The sequence below is a fragment of the Balaenoptera physalus genome (genome assembly GCF_965194825.1).
Source record: "Balaenoptera physalus genome assembly, chromosome: 2".
Lineage (NCBI taxonomy): Eukaryota > Metazoa > Chordata > Mammalia > Artiodactyla > Balaenopteridae > Balaenoptera > Balaenoptera physalus.
Genome location: NC_138883.1, coordinates 110,422,629 through 110,444,226, shown reverse-complemented (window position 1 = coordinate 110,444,226; position 21,598 = coordinate 110,422,629). Strand labels below are relative to the sequence as shown.

Sequence of the window (21,598 nt, the reverse complement as noted above, 5' to 3'; positions counted from 1 at the left end):
TTACAAATGGAATTTTAGAATAGCACACGTTTGCAGTTGGACACTGTACTAAAACAAGCCCTCTGGCCATTGTTAAGTGTTTTGAAGTAAGTTCCAAAAAAGAAATTAGTGAACATTAAATTTCTAACTTGTTTATGTCCATCCTGAGTGTTCTCTAATTGTATATATGCAAAATTGTATATATGCAATATATGCAGTATGATTTTTATGAAGTTGTAATCGGTGTATACATACAGGCCTGTGACCTGCTTTTCTCAGTTACTAATATCTATATAAATATTTCTGATATCTGTTTATGTATCATTTATTTATAGCTATATGATATTTCATTGTGTGAGTAGACTATAGTTTGCTTAATAATGGAGTAGCAGCAGCAAGAGCAGATCTGTATATCTGGGAACTTTTTTCTTTATTTTTGAGCACAGAAATGTTTTCTTCATGCTAATTCTCAATCTATAATTTTAAAAAGCTCTTTGTTTTCTCCATTTCTTCTACATTTTGACTTTTATACAGTTTCATGAGATAATGCCAGCTGTCATACATATTCTTTTTTTTAATTTTTTAAAAATTTTTTTAACATCTTTATTGGAGTATAATTGTTTTACAATGGTGTGTTAGTTTCTGATTTATAACAAAATGAATCAGTTATACATATACTTATGTTCCCATATCTCTTCCCTCTTGCATCTCCCTCCCTCCCACCTGTCATACATATTCTTTAATTTTGTTCTTTTCCTTCATAGTTAAAGAGCTGTTGCCTCGTTTATCTGCAGTGAGTACTACTGAGGCTAGCAGTTTGTTGTTTTTGTCATGCTTAATGATTTCCAGCTTTGTCTAATTTGGACTATGACTTTACTAGGCTTTTCTTTTTTTAATTTATTTATTTATTATTTTATTTTATTTTATTTTATTTATTGTTTTTGGCTGTGTTGGGTCTTCGTTGCTGCCCGCGGGCTTTTCTCTTGTTTCGGCGAGTGGGGGCTACTCTTAGCTGCAGTGCGCGGGCTTCTCATTGCAGTGGCTTCTCTTGTTGCGGAGCACGGGCTCTAGGCGCATGGGCTTCAGTAGTTGTGGCACCTGGGCTCAGTATCTGTGGCTCGTGGGCTCTAGAGCACAGGCTCAGTAGTGTGGCGCATGGGCTTAGTTGCTCCGTGGCATCTGGGATCTTCCCGGACCAGGGCTCGAACCTGTGTCCCCTGCATTGGCAGGCAGATTCTTAACCACTGTGCCACCAGGGAAGCCCGACTTTTTGTTTTTATATTTTGAGTTCATTTTAATTTTTTTAAAAAAGACATCAAGTTGGGGCTTCCCTGGTGGCGCAGTGGCTGAGAATCTGCCTGCCAATGCAGGGGACACGAGTTCGAGCCCTGGTCTGGGAAGATCCCACATGCCGCGGAGCAACTGGGCCCGTGAGCCACAACTACTGAGCCTGCGCATCTGGAGCCTGTGCTCCGCAACGAAAGGCCATGACAGTGAGAGGCCTGCGCACCGCGATGAAGAGTGGCCCCAGCTCGCCGCAACTAAAGAAAGCCCTCGCACAGAAACGAAGACCCAACAAAGCCAAAATAAATAATAATAATAATAATAAATAAGTAAATAAAATTTATAAAAAAAAAAAAAAAAAAAGACATCAAGCAACAAGATAATTCAGCAAACACTTGCCCAAATACTGCTGTATTGAGTAAGATAGTGAAGGTGCCTGAAAAGAATGGTTGATTGTCAAAAAGCACCACCATAAGACAACTAGAAATGTTCTTTAGTAAATTAAGTGTCGGAGAGGTGATGTAGGAGTGTTTGGTATATTAAGTTGTGTAAGATTTGAAAGTATTCAACTCAAGGGCTCCCTGAATTTAATATTTTGTTTTATTGTGTTTTTACTAGAAACATTTAAGATGGTCCTTGATTTATGGCCATTCAGTGGGTGATTCTAGGAGTGGTCCTCACAGTGAACTAAACTGCTTGCTTCCCTCCCACTGAATTCCCTGCAGATTTGTCCTCACCTCAACTTAAATGGGGTTTGCCTTCACTTATTTCTGGAAAGTTAGGTTAAAATTATGATTAAAAAAATACTTGTTTCTCTCCATGACATGCAAGACCTAATCATATTTATTTTCTACAGCATTTCTCTATCTATAGCTACCTGTTTACATTCTGACTGGGAACATTGGGATCACTTTCATCATGCCTACAGTGGTGGTAATGGACGTATCCCTTTCCATGACCCGACCTGTGTCTATCGAGGGGTCCGAGGAATATCAGCGCAAGCACCTGGCAGCCCATGGTTTGACAATGCTGTTTGAACACATGGCCACAAATTACAAGCTTGAGTTTACAGCTCTGGTGGTTTTTTCATCACTCTGGGAATTGATGGTTCCCTTCACAAGAGATTATAACACCTTACAGGTACAAAAAGGAATGAGTTATTATATGTACAGGGCCAAAATTTATAGGAAGGAAAACAGTATTATCATATTGCACTGAATATTTAGAACTGGAATTATTTAAAGATAAGTCTATGGGTATAATATCTGAGTATAACTGTAAAACAAGGAGTCATAACCAGTAGGCCTTCTGCCTTTGGTAGAGCAATGAGTTAGAGCTGTGAGTTGTTGCTGTAGCCTCCTTTCTTGGTTTTCTGGAATTCTCTGTGGGAGGGGAGCATCTCAGGATGTAGTGCCCTGTCCCCTAAAGTTCAGGATCTTTAGGTTCAACACTTTACTCTTTTCTATAAAACTTGAGATGAAAAACAGTCTTTCCAGGGACTTCCCTGGTGGCTCAGTGATTAAGAATCCACCTACCAACGCAAGGGACACGGGTTTGAGCCCTGGTCCGAGAAGATCCCACATACCGCAGAGCAACTAAGCCCATGTGCCACAGCTACTGAGCCCATGCACCTAGAGCCTGTGCTATGCAACAAGAGAAGCCACCGCAAGGAGAAGCCCACGCACCACAACGAAGAGTAGCCACCGCTTGCTGCAACTAGAGAAAGCCTGTGCACAGCAACGAAGACCCAACGCAGCCAAAAATAAATAAATAAAAATTTTTTAAAATAAAGAAAATAAAAATAGGTTAATTATCTATACCTTATAGCAGGGGTCCCCAACCCACCCCCCAGCCACACAGCAGGAGGTTAGCAGCGGGCAGCCAGCAAAGCTTCATCTGCCGCTCCCCATCGCTCACATCACCGCCTTAACCATCCCCTGCCCCGCCCCACCCACCCCCCGTCTGTGGAAAAATTGTTTTCCACGAAATTGGTCCCTGGTGCCAAAAAGGTTGGGGACCACTGTGTTATAGGATGTTGTCTTGGTTAAATGCATGTAAAATTCCACGAATGATGATAGTATTCAGTAAATTTCATCATTATTTTTGTGATGTCTTTAAACGTTTTTCATTTTAATTATTTCTTTCAAGGTCCACTTAATAAAATACGAACTTGATGGACAATTCACTCTCACCTGATGAGAGAACAGAATAAAGGGAAGCTCTTTTAATCATCCTTTATAGTTGAGGAAATCTGTTTTACCATTTTTCTTTAAGAACAAATGCTTTGGGCTCTCAGAAACACAATATCCCCTGTGTAACATTCATGCTTTGAACAGTTTATGTTTTTTTCTGGTAACAAATTAAAACATTAAAGAATAATGAGCAATTTTATCTTTCATTCAATCAGGAAGCACTAAGTAACATGGATGATTATGATAAAACCTGCTTGGAGTCTGCATTAGTTGGTGTTTGCAATATCGTTCAGCAAGAATGGGGTGGTGCAATTCCTTGTCAGGTAATGATCAGTTCTTTTTCTTTGCCCTAAGTTAAAAACATTAACCACTGAGGTGCTTCAATTTTGTTCAGGCTCTGACACAGCATACATTGTAATTTCTACAAACTATGTTATACGCTTTTGGTATCTTTTTAAAAGAAGGCACTAAGTCAACACTAATATACTCAGAAAGCAGCACAAATATGCCTTAAGGAAAGCATCCTCCTAGTAAATTGACTTACTGCAAACTAGCATTGTTTGTATAAAACACAAAGGGCTCACAGTAGAATTTTAGAACACCCCCTGGAAGGGGGCGATTATAATTTTGAGTGATATAATTGTAAACATCAGTACAATATAGTCTGTATTCATTATTCCAGTGTAGCATTTATTCAGCAAACTTTTAACCTTCTCAACTACCTGGGTTGTCTAAAAAGTGAGGTGTATGTCATAAAATCTGTTGCCCTTTCCTTAAGAGTCCATAATAGGTCCACATATAGCATCCAGTCAGAGCAGAGTTGTAGCAATTGGAAGTTTGCTATAAACAGGTGCTTTGAGAAGTGGTAGCACATTTTAAAGGAGAAAACAGAAAAGTTGCTAAAAGGAAAATCATAATAGTCTACAACAGGAATCAGCAAACTTTTTCCGTATTTTAGGCTTTGCAGGTGTCTGTGGCAACTCCTCAACTCTGTTGTCGTAGCACGAAAGCAGTCATAGATAATAAGTAAATAAATGGGCATGGCTCTGTTCCAGTAAAACTTTATTTACAGAAACAGGCAGTGGGCCATAGTATATGATTTTTTATTATAGGGTCAAATACGGGACTCCTCATTAGTGTCAGCAGCATCACCGATATTTGTTTTTTAAATAAATATAAGATTGTGGCTGCCTTGGGGTGAGGAAGGGTTAGGGGCTGACCCAAAAAAAACATGAGGGAATATGAGAAGTGATGGAACTGGTCTGTACCTTGATAGTAGAAGTGGTTACATCACTGAATGCATTTGTCGGAACTCATAGAACTAACTATATACTAAAAAGGGTGAATTTTCTTGCATATGAATTATATCTCAATAAACCCAGCTTTTTTTTTTTTTAAACTTTTTTGTTTTTTCTTACTCAGGTAGTTGAGTTGTTTTATACAGTATGAACTCATGGGTTAGTGAAGACCCTGAGCTACTACTAAAAGGTTAAAAACCAGATCACTTTAGTGGACACTTGCTAAAAAAGCCAGTAAATACCCTTTGATCAATTTCCTTTCAGAAATAAAAACCTTTGGCACCTTGCTTCATAAACACTATTTATTTGGTAAAACCATGCATACAGACTGTCTAATTTCCTAGCAATATAATGAATAAGTGAAGTTTTGTTGTCAGTATCTTCTGAACTGGAAGCTAGCAGGTAGCACAGTTTCATTTGCTACTTCTTCAGTGGTTTTAGAGAAGAAACTCAGAAAACACGTAAGAGCCAGACCTTATGCACCATGCAGACTTCTGCCTTTTAATATTTTTTTCTTCCTTTGCAAAAAGGAGGAATCTGAATTTGAGATATACTGTACCCTGAGGGGAAGGAGCTGGGCCTGGATCCACTTAGACTTGCTTGGTGAGTTTTGGGGTGAACCAGGTCCAAAACACGGTGGACGTTTTTAGTGATTGTTTTTATAATCAGTTACTATCAAACGGATTTGTTTTAATGTGGAATATTTTTAACCAAGTTTTTAAAGAGCTGGACTATGTTTTCATTATCTGAGTAAAGTCTGTCTCATTTTGACATTACAAGAAATATTTCATTATCACACAGCATCTGAAAAAGCTAGTGCCAGAAGTAAATCATTATGTAGCAATTGTTGGTACCTAGAAGAGGGATTTGCCTTGACTGTCTTCCTAAGAGATGACATCTCTCCAAGGGACCTCTATTAAGCATTCTTGGGCTTTAGAAGTAAGTGCCAGTCTTGGCACTTCACATGGTGCAACCACCTAATACTGCCTTACTGGTCTGTTATTGTCAAGTTACTAGGCTAGGCTAGGGAGAACAAAAACAGTCCTCCCCTGGATTGCTTGGGATGTCCACCCAGGACTTCCCAAGGATTGCTTTAAACAGTGAGGAAAAGGAAAATGATTTGTAACTAATGTCTATTGTTGGTATGTTTTGAAAGCTTTTAAAAATTATAGGTTGATTAAGAATGCATTTTAAAGGTCTTGTCCATGTCTGGTTAAATGGCTTTTATAAATACATATTTAATGCAGTTGTCATTTTAGTTGACCAGGGGTAGGTAAAGTTTGTCATCTTTGAAAATAAAGTGTCAAGGTTCAGTCTTCAGACTTCTGTGCTGGTACTTCCTAGGGACACACGTAAAATAGGTCCTTATGCCATTTTTTTTCTTTTTTTCTTTTTTTTTTTTTCCCCCGCTGCTTCAGGTCTTAGTTGCAGCATGCGGGATCTTTTTGTTGCAGCACGCGGGCCTCTCTCTAGTTGTGGCGTGCTAGTTTTCTCTCTCTTTGTGGTGCGCAGGCTCCAGGGCACGTGAGCTTAGTTGCCCCAGGGCATGTGGGATCTTAGTTCCCCAACCAGGGATCAAACCCGTGTCCCCTGCATTGGAAGGCAGATTCTTTACCGCTAGACCACCAGGGAAGTACCCCTTATGCTATTTTTGACACCAGTGTCTTAGGTGCCAACTCCTTCTCTAAGGGATAGGGTTCTAGTTTTAATACAATTAAGTAAGAATTGGTTATGAATGGTTTTGTCTTTTTTTTAAGTGTTGATAGGTAGGTGCTTTTTTTAAAGGTTTAATAAGATAAAATACAGTAAAATGCATAGATCTTAAGTATACAGTTTACTGAGTTTTCACAAATGTATATACCTATGTAACCACTCCTCTAGTTAAGATATAGAACATTTCCATTACCCTACAGAGTTTTCTCATGCCCCTTTCTACTCAGTATCACCCCACAACCACTATTTGATTTATCTTTGTTTTGTTTTATGTGGTCTGAACTTAACATATATGTGTAAAATCGTATCAATACAATATGTCTGTCATCTTTCACTTGACAAATGTTGTTGAGATTTAGTCACATCTTTGCTTGTATTCCTGCAGAGGTACATTTTTCAGTGTAAATGCAATTAGGGAGAAATGAAATCATTGCCAAATGAGACTGCTTTAAATAAATATGTTATTTCATGTACAAAACTCCTCTCACTTTTTGCTAACAGGTTGTCCTGGTGACAGATGGCTGTCTTGGCATTGGTAGAGGGTCACTGCGGCACTCCCTAGCTACTCACAGCCAACGCAGTGAGAGCAACAGGTTCCCACTACCTTTTCCTTTCCCATCTAAGTTATACATCATGTGCATGGCAAATCTGGAGGAGGTAATGCTTTTTACTAAGTTCTTTTTAGTTTGATTGGATCCATTTTAGGACTCAAAAATGGAATATATTTTTTAGTATATTCCATTAATATTACATTACATATACAGGCATGTCTCGGAGATATTGCAGGTTCCATTCCAGACCACCACAATAAAGCGGGGATCACAATAAAGCAAGTCACATTAATTTCTTGTTTTCCCAGTGCATATAAAAGTTTTGTTTGTACTATACTGTTGTCTATTAAGAGTGCAATAGCATTGTCTAAAAAAAATAATGTACATACCTTATTTTAAAAATAGTTTATTGCCAAAGAATGCTAACCATCATCTGAGCCTTCAACAAATTGTAATCTTTTTGCTGGTGGAGGGTTTGAAATATTGCGAGAATGACCAAAATGTGACACAGAGACAAAGTGAGTAAATCCTGTTGGAAAAATTGTGCCAATAAAATTGCTTGACACAGGTTTGCCACAGACCTTTAATTTGTTTTAAAAAAAGGCAATATCTGTGAAACTCAATAAATGAGGCATGCCTGTACTATAACATTGAACTCCATTGTTTCAACTGAGACTAATTACTGATTATATTTCAAAAGACTCTATGTCTCAAATGCTCTCTGAAAGTAGAGTGTTGCCACATCTCAGGAAACATAGCTGGAGTTGTTATCCATCCTACTTCCCACAAAGATTCTTCAGATGCTACAGAGTCAGAATGTTCTTTTTGGTGTTAGATGTTTCCTTCACTTAGGAATTCTTATGTCCATCACACCAGAAATGTTGACAGAAGTGTGCTTTGATTTTTTGTTGTTGTTGTTAAGTAACATTACTCTGATGTATGTTTTATTAAACTCTATCTCCTGGTTTTCCCATTTATTTTGGAAAGTTATTTAACTTTTCTTCACCTCAGTTTTTCTATCTTTAAAATGTAGATAATGATGGTTCTTACCAAAAGATGTTAGAAACACTTGGAAGGGAAGGTGCTATGTGAATACCAACTGTGGTCACCTCTGAATCTTTGCAAAACTACTTGGAGTGAAATAGCTCTACTGGTATAATTTTATATAACATTCCTCTTTGGTAGCCTTGAGTCAAAATTAGTTATTTTCCTTCTCACATTGTTAAAAAAAATCATCTTCATTTTGTGACCTTAGTGTACTGATAACAATCTGGCATTTTATGCCACTTTAAAAGAGTCATCCGTTTTGCTTTGTAGCTTCAGAGCACTGATTCCTTGGATTGCCTTGAACGTCTTATAGATTTAAACAACGGTGAAGGGCAGATTTTTACTATTGATGGCCCCCTGTGCTTGAAAAATGTACAGTCTATGTTTGGGTGAGTATATACTTTGAGCTTTTTTGCCTTCTTACAATCCAGCATTATAATTTGATGTCAGACAATAATATCTATTTTACTGTTTCTAATTGTGTCATTTCATTTTCCCCAAGTTGCACATTTTTCAGATAAAGTGATTGGCAGTAGTGATTTTTAAGTGTTGATTCCCTTTTAAATTAAGCATGACTAAATCTATAATGTCTATAGGTATTGACTTCCTTACAATGACAGCAATTTCAAAGATTAACTTGCTTTTGGGCTTTTCAGAACTGAAATTTCCTCACCAAAAATACCAGATTTTGTTCTCTTTCACAAATGGTCAGATCATAGCTTTGGAATCAACTTGAAGGGAAAACAAACTTGACATCTTAAAAAGATTACTTGAAAAAAATTATACGTATCATATTACTCTTTCTGTAACAAATAATCATCATATTCTAGAAAACTGATAGATCTGGCATATACACCTTTCCATGCCGTTCTCAAGTGTGGCCACCTAACTGCTGATGTGCAAGTCTTCCCCAGGCCAGAACCTTTTGTTGTAGACGAGGAAATCGATCCTATCCCTAAAGTCATTAACACAGGTAACTTTTTTTTATACTTCCTTCTTAGTTATTCTGTTATCCCTACTTTCTTCTAACTTCGGACTTTTACTCTCCTCTCTCCAGGAGGGTTGAAAAGAAATGTCAGTATACTTTGGATGGGAGGATGCATTGCCTAAGGGGTGGCAGATTAGTGGTCTTCCATGGTGAGGTCCTGAGTTAATCTCTATTCCTAGATGATTATAACCACAAATTACTAGAGTTGGAAACCAGGGCCAGATTCACTAACGTTGAAATCCTTGAGGTAGTTCTTAATAGAGATAGTAAGACTTTAGCATCATCATTAAGGTCATATATGAAGATCTAGCTTTTACACGTGGCTGTGTGACTCTTCCTCTGTGACCCTGGACAAGTCACTTCCTCTAGTTCTTATTGGCTAGGTGAGTGGAATCTCTAGGAGAAATGATGGTCTCTCAGGTCTCAGCTCTGATATACTGTACCCCTCTAATCCTGCAGCTTGTATTATGACTAAAAGAAAGCAGTGTGTTATGGCTTCTACCATGTTGCCAGTGCTATGCTTAGGTTAAATTGGCAAAGCCAAGAATCAAAAGTAACAAGGGGTAGTAGAGAAGAGAGTTGTCTCATATTGGCAGGTGGACTACTTGAGTGGTGGGTATATGTTGAACCATCACTGTTTGAGTCACCATTGCACCCTCAGTGCCTGGTGTAGTGTCTGATGTTTAGTAGATGTTCACTAGGTAATTGTTCAATCAACAAATGATTAAAATTGGACTTCCCTGGTGGTGCAGTGGTTAAGAAGCCGCCTGCCAGTGCAGGGGACACGGGTTTGAGCCCTGGTCTGGGAAGATCCCACATGCTGCGGAGCAACCAAGCCCATGCGCCACAACTACTGCGCCTGCGCTCTGGAGCCCGTGAGCCACAACTACTGAGCCCGCGTGCCACAAGTACTGAAGCCCGCACGCCTAGAGCCCATGCTCCGCAACGAGAAGCCATCGCAGTGAGAAGCCCGCTCACCGCAACTAGAGAAAGCCCGCGCGCAGCAGCAAAGACCCAACGCAGCCAAAAATTAATTAATTAATTAATTAATTAATTGATAATAAAAGGTATAATGAAAATTTTAAAAAATGATTAAAATTAAGTACAGCTGGAAATTCATTTCATTCTTGGGTGTGTAGATTTTAAGGAGTTTTCGAGTGAAGGGCTGTGCACAGGCTTTTTTGTTTTCTGTGCCTTTATTTTCTGCTCCTGGCTGTCTGGAAGTAGGTCATCCATCTCTTTCATTGTGACTAGACAGCAGTGTGCCAAATGTTTTGTTGCCTTCAAACCAGTTAGATTCCACTTACTTCCCTCCCACCCTTTTTGGATGAGTAACTTCGAATAGATCTTTTCTTCCCAGAGGTACATTACTTTCTATGTACTAGATTTCACAAATGCAGTGTTTAGGTGGGGAATTCAAATATGATAACTAGGAAGGTTATTGAAAGTTCTCTGAATGACTCTAATACTTTGCATTTTAAGTAACTAAGAAAATAAGAATAATTGTCTTTTATTTAATGGACTAACTTATAAAAACTTCTAGTCCAAGATTTTTGTTATAGGTTATATTTAAACCACTAAAACGTAGGCCTTTTTCTACTCAGGGGAAAAATATATAACTGCTTATGCTGATTCATTCATTACTCAGCCAAAGAAGGTAATGATAGCAAAACTCCAGAGAAGCAGATTTCCTGATGTATAAGAAGTGTGGTATACTCACCATGATCCTGATTTTTTAAAACATTGTTTTGAGAATACGAGTGTGTATATGCCTAGAAGAAAGACTAAAAAGCAATTCAGTAAAATATTAATAGCGGTTTCCTTTGATGAGGAATGATGAGTGACTTTATTTTTCTTCTTTACAGTTTTTAGTATTTTCTAAGTTTTTATACTACTTATACAATCAGAAAAAACTTCCAGAAAGTACTTCGGGTTACAACTTTTTTTTTTTTTTAACTTATTTTAGATTTTCAACAAATACTTTTGGTCTTTAATACAGCTTCTATAAAGCAAAGAAACCATTGTCATATGTAGACCGCTACCTTGGTTTTGTAGAGAATGTATTTCTTTCTCAGGGAAACAGTTTTAAGGCAAAAGCCTTACCCTCCAAGTGTAGCTGCTTGCAGTTGTTGTGGAAGTATTTGACTACAACGCCCCCTGGTGACCTGAACATCCTGACTATTCAGAGAGACTTAACCATTAAGCTTTTGCCTTGGCTGGGGACCTAGCCTCATAAAAATAGTCTAGCTGATTTGTCGTATAACTTAAGTCCCTTAAATAAAAGACCGTTGTCCTTATTTTCTTAGTTACTTAAAATGCAAAGTATTAGAGTCATTCAGAGGAACTTCTAATAACCTTCCTAGTCATCATATTTGAATTCCCGATCTAAACCTTGTGTTTATGAAATCTAGTACATAGAAAATAATGTACTTTCCCATAACACGAATTAATTCTTTGTTTTTAATTACTTTTTATTGGAGTATAGTTGCTTTACAATGTTGTGTTAGTTTCTGCTGTACAGCAAAGTGAATCAGTTATACATATACATATATCCACTCTTTTTTAGATTTCCTTCCCATTTAGGTCACCACAGAGCATTGAGTAGAGTTCCCTGTGCTATACAGTAGGTTCTCATTAGTTACCTATTTTATATACAGTAGTGTATATATGTAAATCCCAATCTCCCAATTTATCCCATTCCCCCTTACCCCCTTGATAACCATAAGTTTGTTTTCTACGTCTGTGTCTCTGTTTCTGCTTTGCAGGTAAGTTCATCTGTACCATTTTTCTTTTCTTTTTTTTTTTTCTTTTTTTGGCTACATTGGGTCTTCGTTGCTGGGCATGCGCTTTCTCTACTTGCAGCGAGCGGGGGCTACTCTTCGTTGCGGTGCGCGGGCTTCTCATTGCAGTGGCTTCTCTTATTTCAGAGCACAGGCTCTAGGCATGGGGGCTTCAGTAGTTGCGGTGCATGGGCTTAGTTGCTCCGGGGCGTGTGGGATCTTCCCAGACCAGGGATCAAACCCATGTCCCCTGCATTGGCAGGTGGATTCTTAACCACTGTACCACCAGGGAAGTCCTGTACCATTTTTCTAGATTCCACATATGAGCGATATTTTACGATATTTGTTTTTCTCTTTCTGACTTACTTTACTCTGTATGACAATCTCTAGGTCCATCCATGTCACTGCAGATGGCCTTATTTCGTTCCTTTTATGGCTGAGTAATATTCCACTGTATATATGTGCCACATCTTCTTTATCCATTCCTCTGTAGATGGACATTTAGGTAGCTTCCATGTCCTGGCTATTGTAAATAGTGCTGCAGTGAACATCGGGGTGCATGCATCCTTGTGAATTACAGGTTTCTCCGGATATATGCCCAGGAGTGGGATTGCTGGGTCATATGGTAGCTCAGTTTTTAGTTTTTTAAGGTACCTCCATACTGTTCTCTATAGTGGGTGTACCAGTTTATTGATACATTCCCACCAACAGTGTAGGACGGTTCCCTTTTCTCCACACCGTCTCCAGCATTTATTGTTTGTTATAAGTTAATTCTATGTTGATTCCTTCTTTTCAGATTTGGAAATAGTGGGATTTATTGATATAGCTGATATTTCAAGTCCCCCAGTTCTGTCTAGACATCTGGTCCTACCTATAGCACTTAACAAAGGTGAGTTCTCTTCCTATTCCAGTGATACATATGAAGTATCTTATTATCTAAAGTTATTCTTAAATGTTAGATAGTAGAATAGCCCATTTTGCAGAATTTGGGGGAAAGGAGTAGTTACTGGATTGGGTTTTTAAAAAATATGTTGCCTGATATATTAAAAAACTAATTCTGCTGCTTTATAACTATGGAAAGCATTTTGACACATATTTATTGTGTACTGCTTCGTTAATTTACAGTGGAAATTCTCTTTAGAGATGACAATGCTTAGTCCCTCATCCTGGGCTCTGCCTTTCCCTGTGGGAGCATGCTGGGGAAACCAAAGTAGTTCTCAGAAGGTTGCCTGATAAATGTGGAATACAGCTTTATAAGGGGAGAAACCACACCTGTTCTCTACTGGTGCCTAGCACATAGTAGATACTCAGTAAATACTGTTGAATGAGTGAATGAATCCAGGTCCTTGTGAGGCCTCATTACTGCAGAATGTATTTCTCCAGCAACTATAAAGTCATATCTCCTACATTCAGCATCTCTCTGGAGAATGTCAGTCTCTAGCACTTTAAACTTCTCTTTTCTCTGTTTTAGGCTGACTGTCTCCTTTATATTCACCAGCTTTCTCCAAGAAGTATATACAATCAGGTTTCCACTCACTGAGTTACGACCACATTCCATTTACTCATGGTTATCTCAGTTGGAGTGTTAGGTATTCCATAACCCTCCCTCACATATTCATAGACAGAATCTTTGATATGTTCTCACAGATGGCTGATCATGATCCTTTTGTTTATACTTTACCTTACTGTTATTGTTATTGATATTGATAACAACTGAGTTTACCTTATTCCTAAGGTCCTGGGAATTCTGCGTGCCCATATAAATTGCCAAGAAAGAAAGCGGGCAAAACAAAGAGTTTGTATAGGAAAACAGTGGAAAGAAAAGTATGGGAAGGCAAAATGGAGCCGTGTTGTAAGGGCTGTTGAATGTCAAACTAAACCAGGAAGATCTTTCTATTGAATTAGAAAGTCTTTGAATCAGCTTGAGTACACAGATAGTTCCAGAAGGAAGTTAATTGGAGGAAGATTCATTCATTTGTCAGCAGAGTGTATGAGAGAACCTGGAGTTGGAGAAGCGAGTCAAGAAACTTATGGAGTAGTCACTGTTCTTTGGGGTATCCCATCCACGTGCTGCCTGAAGGCTGTCAGTTGAGAACACTCCTGACATCTCTGAATCTCTGTTTCTGTTTTGATGGTGCCTGAAACCCCCAGAGAGCCTCTAGCTTAGTGTTCCAGTAGAAACTATGGAAAGCTGATTTTTTGTGTAGCAGCTTCACTGAAATATAATTCATATACCATACATTTCACCCATTTAAAGTGTACAATTCAGTAGTTTTTAGTGTATTTACAAAGTTATGCAACCATAACCACAATTTTCGAATCAGAATTTTAGAATTTTCGCTACCTCAAAAAGAAACCTTTTAGCTATCAACCCATAAACTTCCATCTCTCTCAGCCTCAGGTAACTACTGATATCCTATCTGTATAGATTTGCCTATTCTGGATGTTTCATATAAATGGAATTCATCTAACATGTGAAAACTGATTTTTATTTGGACATAGGAAAACCAGAGTATGAGTTTTTCTTACTTGTTATAATATTCCTTTATAATTCTGTATACTTTCCTTCAAAGGCTAGAAACAGCCAAGAGTACTACTGGAGTTTGGAGTTTTTGTAGCTAATCTCAGTCTGACTGGTTTTCTCTTCTTTTCATAGAAGGTGATGAGGTGGGTACTGGTATAACTGATGACAACGAAGATGAAAATTCAGCCAATCAGATTGCAGGCAAAATACCCAACTTTTGTGTCCTGCTCCATGGCAGCCTAAAAGTGGAAGGAATGGTGGCGATAGTTCAATTAGGGTAAGAAACTTTTTTACCTTTGGTTGAGTGAAAGGGAGAATCAATTTACAGTGAAGTATTCCCCAGACTTTTCTGAAAGAAAGAATAGAAAGAACCTCATCACTTTTTTTCTCTTTCTGCCATATCCTTCCCACCTACTATCACCTTCTACACTACTCTTTAAAGCATCCCCTAGAATAAGTACAGAGTGAGTCTTTTAATTATATTGCCTTTATATTATATCTTTTCTCAGTTTTCCTCTTTTCCATCCTATCTAGGAAACCTGGGGTCAGTTTAAGGAATGCTACTAACTTGTTATAGGATCTTATGCAGTATGCACTCAGTATAGACTCCTCAGCTATAAAATGAGGAGGTAAAACTAAATGAAAAAAGATGCTGATAACATTGAACATTTTACCATGTGCCAGGTACTTCTCTAGGCACTTTATATACCTCACTATACAGGAGGTATCAGTATTATCCCCATTCCTTAGATGAGGAAACTGAGGCTTAGAGAGCAAGTCATGGTACTTGCTCAAGGTCACACAGCTAGTAAATGAAAGAGCCAGGATCTTATCCATGTGTTGTGACTCCATAGCCCATGCTCGTAACCACTCTGCTGTATTCCTTCCCTATGAGGAAAGCCCTTCTAGCTTTCACTTCTCGCTGTAGTCTCAAAATCTGCAAAACTCTCTGCTTTCCTTTCTGTAATACCTGTTGTCAGAGAAGAAGAGGTCATCTTCTGGCCATCACCTGGGATTGATTGACTGGTAGAGAAAATCAAGAGGTTAGGAATGCTCAGAGGAAGCATGGCTCCTTTTCTGCTTGAGTTAAAATTAGCTGATCCAGAAAGAAGAATGCAATTCTTATTAGGTATCAGTTTGCTATATTTCTTGGTACTCAGGCTACTTGTACTGTCTCTGAGTAGGCGAATCACCTGGGGCCCTTTGAGAAGTGGGAGCAGAGCTGGGTGATGGCTTTGTGCCCTTTGTTAGAAGGGCTTCTCTCTGTGGTACTGCTGTGAATGATTCGGAGGCGGCTGAAAAGACCTATAGGTCTCAGCCCTTACTCCTCACCACCCCTGCAGCTACTTGCTGCCCTTGCGATTTTTTTTTTCTCTTTTAAGACTGCTTTTGATTTCCATATCTACATAATTGAATAATAATACCTGTCCCCAAGGAATGGTAGTATTAGGGGACATCAGTATGCATTTTTACGTTTAGGATTTGACTTTAGTAAAAGTAATACACCTAATTTCAAAGCTGAAAACCATGTCTCTCAAGAGAAAAACACAGACTAGAGTTATTTTACTTGACAGTCCCAGGCTTGATGTTCTTCTGATCTTCCATCTTCTCTCCATCTAGTCCTGAATGGCACGGAATGCTCTACTCCCAAGCTGACAGCAAGAAGAAATCAAACCTCATGATGTCTCTCTTTGAGCCTGGCCCAGAACCTCTCCCATGGCTAGGGAAAATGGCACAGTTGGGTCCTATTTCAGGTATAACCCAGATTAGATTTTATTTATCCTGACTTTGTTTTCTCTCTGCTGTTCGGAATGGCTCTGTCTGTGCAGTCAGAGAGCTGCGTGATTTCCCTTATGAGTGCCCTGTGGTTTCTGACACTGGATATGTACACGGAGAACCCCAAGAGAGTTTGATGTTTGCACTTTTAACTTTACAACTCAGGGGAAACAAACATTTAGGTTGCTTCAAGTAAAAATAAATGCTCTAAATGCTTGGCGTGAAAAGCTATTCTCCATAAACTTTTTTTTCTTTAGTGTACTATTTTCAACCCAGGTACCCCTAGTCATTCTGAGATAATTTAATCCCATTCCTTCTTGAAACTATTTTCCCTTAGTTTTCCTAACATTGCATTCACCTAGTACTTATCTTTTTCCTTGGTAACTTTTCTTTCTTGTCATCTTGTCTTTTCTTCCTCTTGCCTCATGATTCCCAAGGTGTTGTTCTTTGCCTTCTTCTCTTGGGTTATTATTCTCTCTTGGTTATTTCATCAGCTGTTATAGCTTCAGAGTCCCAAAAATCTCTAACTCTGGTGCTGCTTGATCTCTCCCTGAAACTTGCATATTATATTTCCAGTTCCCTCTTGGACCTCTCCACCTGGATACTCTGTCACAATCCTAAGCTCAGCATGTTTGTTGCAGAAACGGTTGTCTCTCCCCGCTTCCCCCATGAACTGTTTGTTCTTCTGATTTTCCTACTCCCTCTGATTGAGGCCTTTGTACTGCTAGGTACTCAGGCTCCAGCTGTAGTGTCACCCTTGACTTATTTGGGCCCATTTCAATTTTAGGAACATCTGCTATGCAGCCTATTCTGTGCCAGGTGTGGGAGCTAAAAGAGTTAGCAGGAGTTACTCAAAGTCTAGCGGAGAGTGGAGTAATAAACATGAGCTGGCACAAGATCAGAGTTGGCCTGAAGGAGGGGATGGTCAGCTCTGCCTAGAGGACTCAGGAAAATCTGCACAGAGGAGACACACCCTAGCTGAGTTTTGAAGAAAAAGAGGAATTTGCTGAGCTAGTGAAGGCAGAAAGGGCATCCTGCCCAAATGGAGCACAAAGTGTGAGGGAGGGGTGGGAAGGCCAGATGGTAAGTTAGAGGTTGGCAGTGATACAGCAGGGCAGGCCTCATCTGAAATGTGAAGAGCTGAGACTTTATTCTGCAGATGCTGGGAAGCCACTGAAGGGAGTAATATGATCAGATCCTTCTGGCTGTTATGAGAACAGTGGAGATACCAGTTAGATGACTTTGTATTCTAGGTACTGGTACCCCCTGGAGTTGTGCAGTATGGCTGAAATCCAAGTGAAAGATCATAAATTTTGCATTTAGAAAAAGAACTTTGTGGAGTGTGGATTTGAAAAGGTAAGGGCATCTTGTAGTTAGAAGTCTACTGTGACAGTCCTGGAGTTGTGAAGATGAGAGGCAGAACAGGGGCAGTGGCTGGGGATAGAGACGATGGGATCCATGCAAAAGGTACTTAGGAGGTAGAAACAACAGTATTTAGATATGAGAATAGAGGAAAGAGAAGAGTTGAGAATGATCCCAGGTTTCTGACCAGAGCTATAGGGTGAAAGGTGGTACTATTAATTGAAACAGAACAGAGGAGGAAGAGTAGATTTGGGAAGAACATCTTTTGTGCATGTTAAGTTTATGCCTTTGAGATTTAGGTGGAGGTGCCTATAAACAATTCCTGTGAGAATCTGGAGTTCAGGAGAGAAGACAGAGTTGAAAATATAATTTTTAGTTTTAAGCATATTGCTGATAGTTAAAATGATGATAATGAGAGAGATTGCTTAGGGCAATAGTTCACAAATTTGAGTTTTGGTATACAAAAGTGAAACTGGAGAACTTGTTTAAGAATTCTGTTTCCTGGGACTTCCCTGGTGGTCCAGTGGTAAAGAATCTGCCTTACAATACAGGGGACGTAGGTTTGATCCCTGGTCAGGGAACTAGGATCCCACATGCCACGGGGCACCTGGGCCCGCGCACCACAACTCCTGAGCTCATGCACCTCAACTAGAGAGCCTGCGTGCCGCAAACTCCAGAGCCCTCGCACCCTGGAGCCTGTGCGCCATAACTAGAGAAGAGAAAACCCGCACACCACAACTAGAGAGAAGCCTGCGCGCCGCAACAAGGGAGCCTGCATGCCTCAATGAAGATCCCACGTGCCGCAACTAAGACCTGATGCAACCAAAAATAAATAAAATAAATTAAAAATAAATAAATATTTAAAAAAGAAATTCTGTTTCCTGGGCCCTACCTACAGAGATTCTGACTCATTTGGTCTGGATTCAAGCCAGGAACTTGCAGGGTTTTTTTCTTTTTTTAATAAATTAATTAATAAATTAATTTATTTATGGCTGCGCTGGGTCTTTGTTGCTGCGTGCGGGCTTTCTCTAGTTGTGGCAAACGGGGGCTACTCTTTGTTGAGGTGCGCGGGCTTCTCATTGTGGTGGCTTCTCTTGTTGCGGAGCACAGGCTCTAGGCACGCGGGCTTCAGTAGTTGTGGCATCTGGGCTCTAGAGCACAGGCTCAGTAGTTGTGCACGGGCTTAGTTGCTCTGTGGCATGTAGGATCTTCCCGGACCAGGGCTCGAACCCGTGTCCCCTGCATTGGAAGGCAGATTCTTAACCACTGCACCACCAGCGAAGTCCCTGCAGTTTTAATATTACCCAAGTGATTACAGTCCAGGTCAATAACCACACTTTAAGAAGCCGTAGCCTCAGGAAAGTATATACATTAAGGAAAAAAGAGAGCCAAGGACCAGACTCCTAAAAAGGACCAACTACTAGTGGCAGTGGAATTGGCACCAGTAAAGGAAGATGAGAAGAGGCAGGTGAAAGAGAAAAAGTAGAAGAAAGGGATGTCACAGACGCCAAGAGAATAAAGGGATTCAAGAAAGAAGTACAGTGTCTCATGAGCACATATGAGACACGGCCTACAATGTCTTATACACATGTGCATACATGTTAGTTAAGGTCTGAAGGACGTCTTTTGTCATTGAAGCCTAAAGAAGATTTTGATGGAATATAGGCCCTAGAAGCTAGGCCAAGGGTCAGCAAACTTTTTCAGTAAAGGGCCATATAATAAATATTTTAGGTTTTACAGGCCATTATGGGTTTTGTCATAACCACTACACTGCCACTGTAGCACAATACATAAACCTTTTAAAAATATAAAAAAAATTCTTAAATCAAAAACAGGCAGCCAGCCATAGTTTGCCAACTCTTGAGCTAGGATCCAGGGGCTGGGCTTTTAAAGTTCATGCAGGAACAGGAGATAAGACAAAGAGCTGAAATCTCTGAGTAAAGCTGGGAGTATGGAAGGTCTACCCTCTTAGTGAGAGGATGATAAGAAAAATTCTACCCATTGTTTCTACCTACTTTTCTACATATAAAGAAACATAAAAGTCTCCTATGAGAAGTTGAAGCCCAAGTCCTGCACCATGTGGATCGACATGACCCATTCCCAAACCAAACAGTGCAAAAACTGGTCCTGAAGCAATGAAATCCATGGTGCATCCTCCAGAAGCTAATATAAATGGCTGTATAGGAATTCCTCTGCAACCCAGGGCAAAAAGAGTGCTGCAGAAAAAACAATCCCCACTGGAAATGAGTTCATGATTTGAAAAAAAGTTTTAAAATCATGTGAGGATTTTCTCTTCTTTTAAGAAAGACCAGTAGGAGGAATAGCACCTTGAGGACTTAATCTGAAAGAGACTGTAGAATGAATGTTTTAAATGATTAAAGAGTTTTAGAAAGGAGTAGAAACCAAGAGGAAAGAAGAAGACACTATGAATTCATTTGATCTTGGGACTTCCCTGGTGGTGCAGTGGTTAAGAATCTGCCTGCCAATTCAGGGGACACGGGTTCGAGCCCTGGTCTGGGAAGATCCCACATGCTGCGGAGCAACTAAGCCCACACGCCTAGAGCCTGTGCTCTGCAACAGGAGAAGCCACCGCAATGAGAAGCCCACGCACCGCAATGAAGAGTATCCCCGGCTCGCCGCAAATAGAGAAAGCCTGCGCGCAGCAACAAAGACCCAAGGCAGCCAAAAATAAATAAATTTTTTTTAAATCACATTTTTTAAAAAGAGTCATTTGATCTTAACAGATAGGAGATTTCTTGGTGGCTTTGTAAGAGTAGTTTCAGCAGATGATTAGCCAGGAGACAGGTTGAGGAATGAATTAGATGAGGAAATGGAAATGCCAGGTTTGACCACAAGAGGACAGAATTAGGACAGTAATTGGAGGAGAACCTGGGGGTGTGTGTGTGTCTGTTGAAAGAGAGATTCTTCACCTCCTTTACCTGTTCTCTCTACAGCATTCCTACATTCATTCTGCCTTTTCATTCTCACGGCTCTTGCCTTGTTCTGGCTTTCTTTACCTTTCACTTAGATCAGAGGTCAGCTAACTAGGGCCTGCAGGTCAAACTAGCCCACCGCTTGTTTTGTAAATATAGTTTTATTGTGCAGTTTTATTACACAGTCACACTCATGCATTTATATATGATCTATGGCTGCTTTCCTGCTTCAATGGCAGAATTGAGTAGTTACAACAGAGACCGTATAACCCACAAAGCCTAAAGTATTGCTGTCTGATCCTTTGCAAAAAAAGCTTGCTCAGGGTTTCCCTGGTGGCGCAGTGGTTGAGAATCTGCCTGCCAATGCAGGGGACACGGGTTCGAGCCCTGGGGTGGGAAGATCCCACATGCCACGGAGCAACTAGGCCCGTGAGCCACAATTACTGATCCTGCGCGTCTGGAGCCTGTGCTCCGCAACAAGAGAGGCCGCGATAATGAGGCCTGCGCACAATGAAGAGTGGCCCCCACTTGCTGCAACTAGAGAAAGCCCTCGCACAGAAATGAAGACCCAACACAGCCATAAATAAATAAATAAATAAATAAATAAATAAAAATTTAAAAAAAAAAAAAGCTTGCTCACCCCTAACGTAGACTATTGTGACAGTTTTCACCACAGCTGCCTGTCCATAATCTAAAGTAGTAACATTCACATTCCTTTCTGATCTGGCTGCCAACCTAGCAATGCTTGGCTGGTTAACGCGTATTCTTAAGTCAAGTGGAACTGCTCTTTACTCAGCCCTGTATTCATGTTGTTTTTTCCTCCCGCTGTCTGCTCTTCTTTTCCATGAGAATAATAAGAGCTAACATCTCTTGAATTTAACTTTGTGCCAGGCACCGTGCTAGACAAAATGAAATGTATCATCTCATTTAATTCTCCCAACTGTCCTAGGAAATTGGGATTGTCATTATGGTAACAAGTAATAAGTGATAATAAAACCTATCTTAGAGGGTTGTTGGGAGAATTTACTGAGGGAATGTGTATTGGCTACCTGACACAGAGTAGGCACATTTTAATGGTAGATCCTGCTGTTTTGTTTTGTTTTGTTTATTTATTTATTTATGGCTGCCTTGGGTCTTCGTTGCTGCGCGTGGGCTTTCTCTAGTTGTGGTG

General features: G+C 39.8%; 1 protein-coding gene and 1 long non-coding RNA gene across 5 annotated transcripts in view; one reads left to right on the top strand and one right to left on the bottom strand.

Moving 5' to 3' along the window:
- Positions 1 to 21,598, bottom strand: part of LOC309654381 — a 198,033-nt gene that overhangs the window by 98,579 nt on the left and 77,856 nt on the right. The gene's annotated exons all lie outside the window — the stretch shown is intronic.
- The window catches only part of INTS14 (integrator complex subunit 14), a 33,796-nt gene that overhangs the window by 2,780 nt on the left and 9,418 nt on the right, over positions 1 to 21,598 (top strand). For 2 of the 4 annotated variants that reach the window (XM_082446806.1, XM_082446808.1), the window contains exons 2-9: positions 2,120 to 2,403; positions 3,671 to 3,778; positions 6,968 to 7,123; positions 8,335 to 8,453; positions 8,895 to 9,037; positions 12,629 to 12,721; positions 14,489 to 14,633; positions 15,977 to 16,110. In XM_082446806.1, coding sequence (XP_082302932.1) covers positions 2,182 to 2,403; positions 3,671 to 3,778; positions 6,968 to 7,123; positions 8,335 to 8,453; positions 8,895 to 9,037; positions 12,629 to 12,721; positions 14,489 to 14,633; positions 15,977 to 16,110 — 1,120 coding nt within the window. In that variant the 5' untranslated portion in view covers positions 2,120 to 2,181. The remainder of the gene's footprint in view (positions 1 to 2,119; positions 2,404 to 3,670; positions 3,779 to 6,967; positions 7,124 to 8,334; positions 8,454 to 8,894; positions 9,038 to 12,628; positions 12,722 to 14,488; positions 14,634 to 15,976; positions 16,111 to 21,598) is intronic. The other 2 variants (XM_082446807.1, XM_082446809.1) reach the window with 2 other exon arrangements.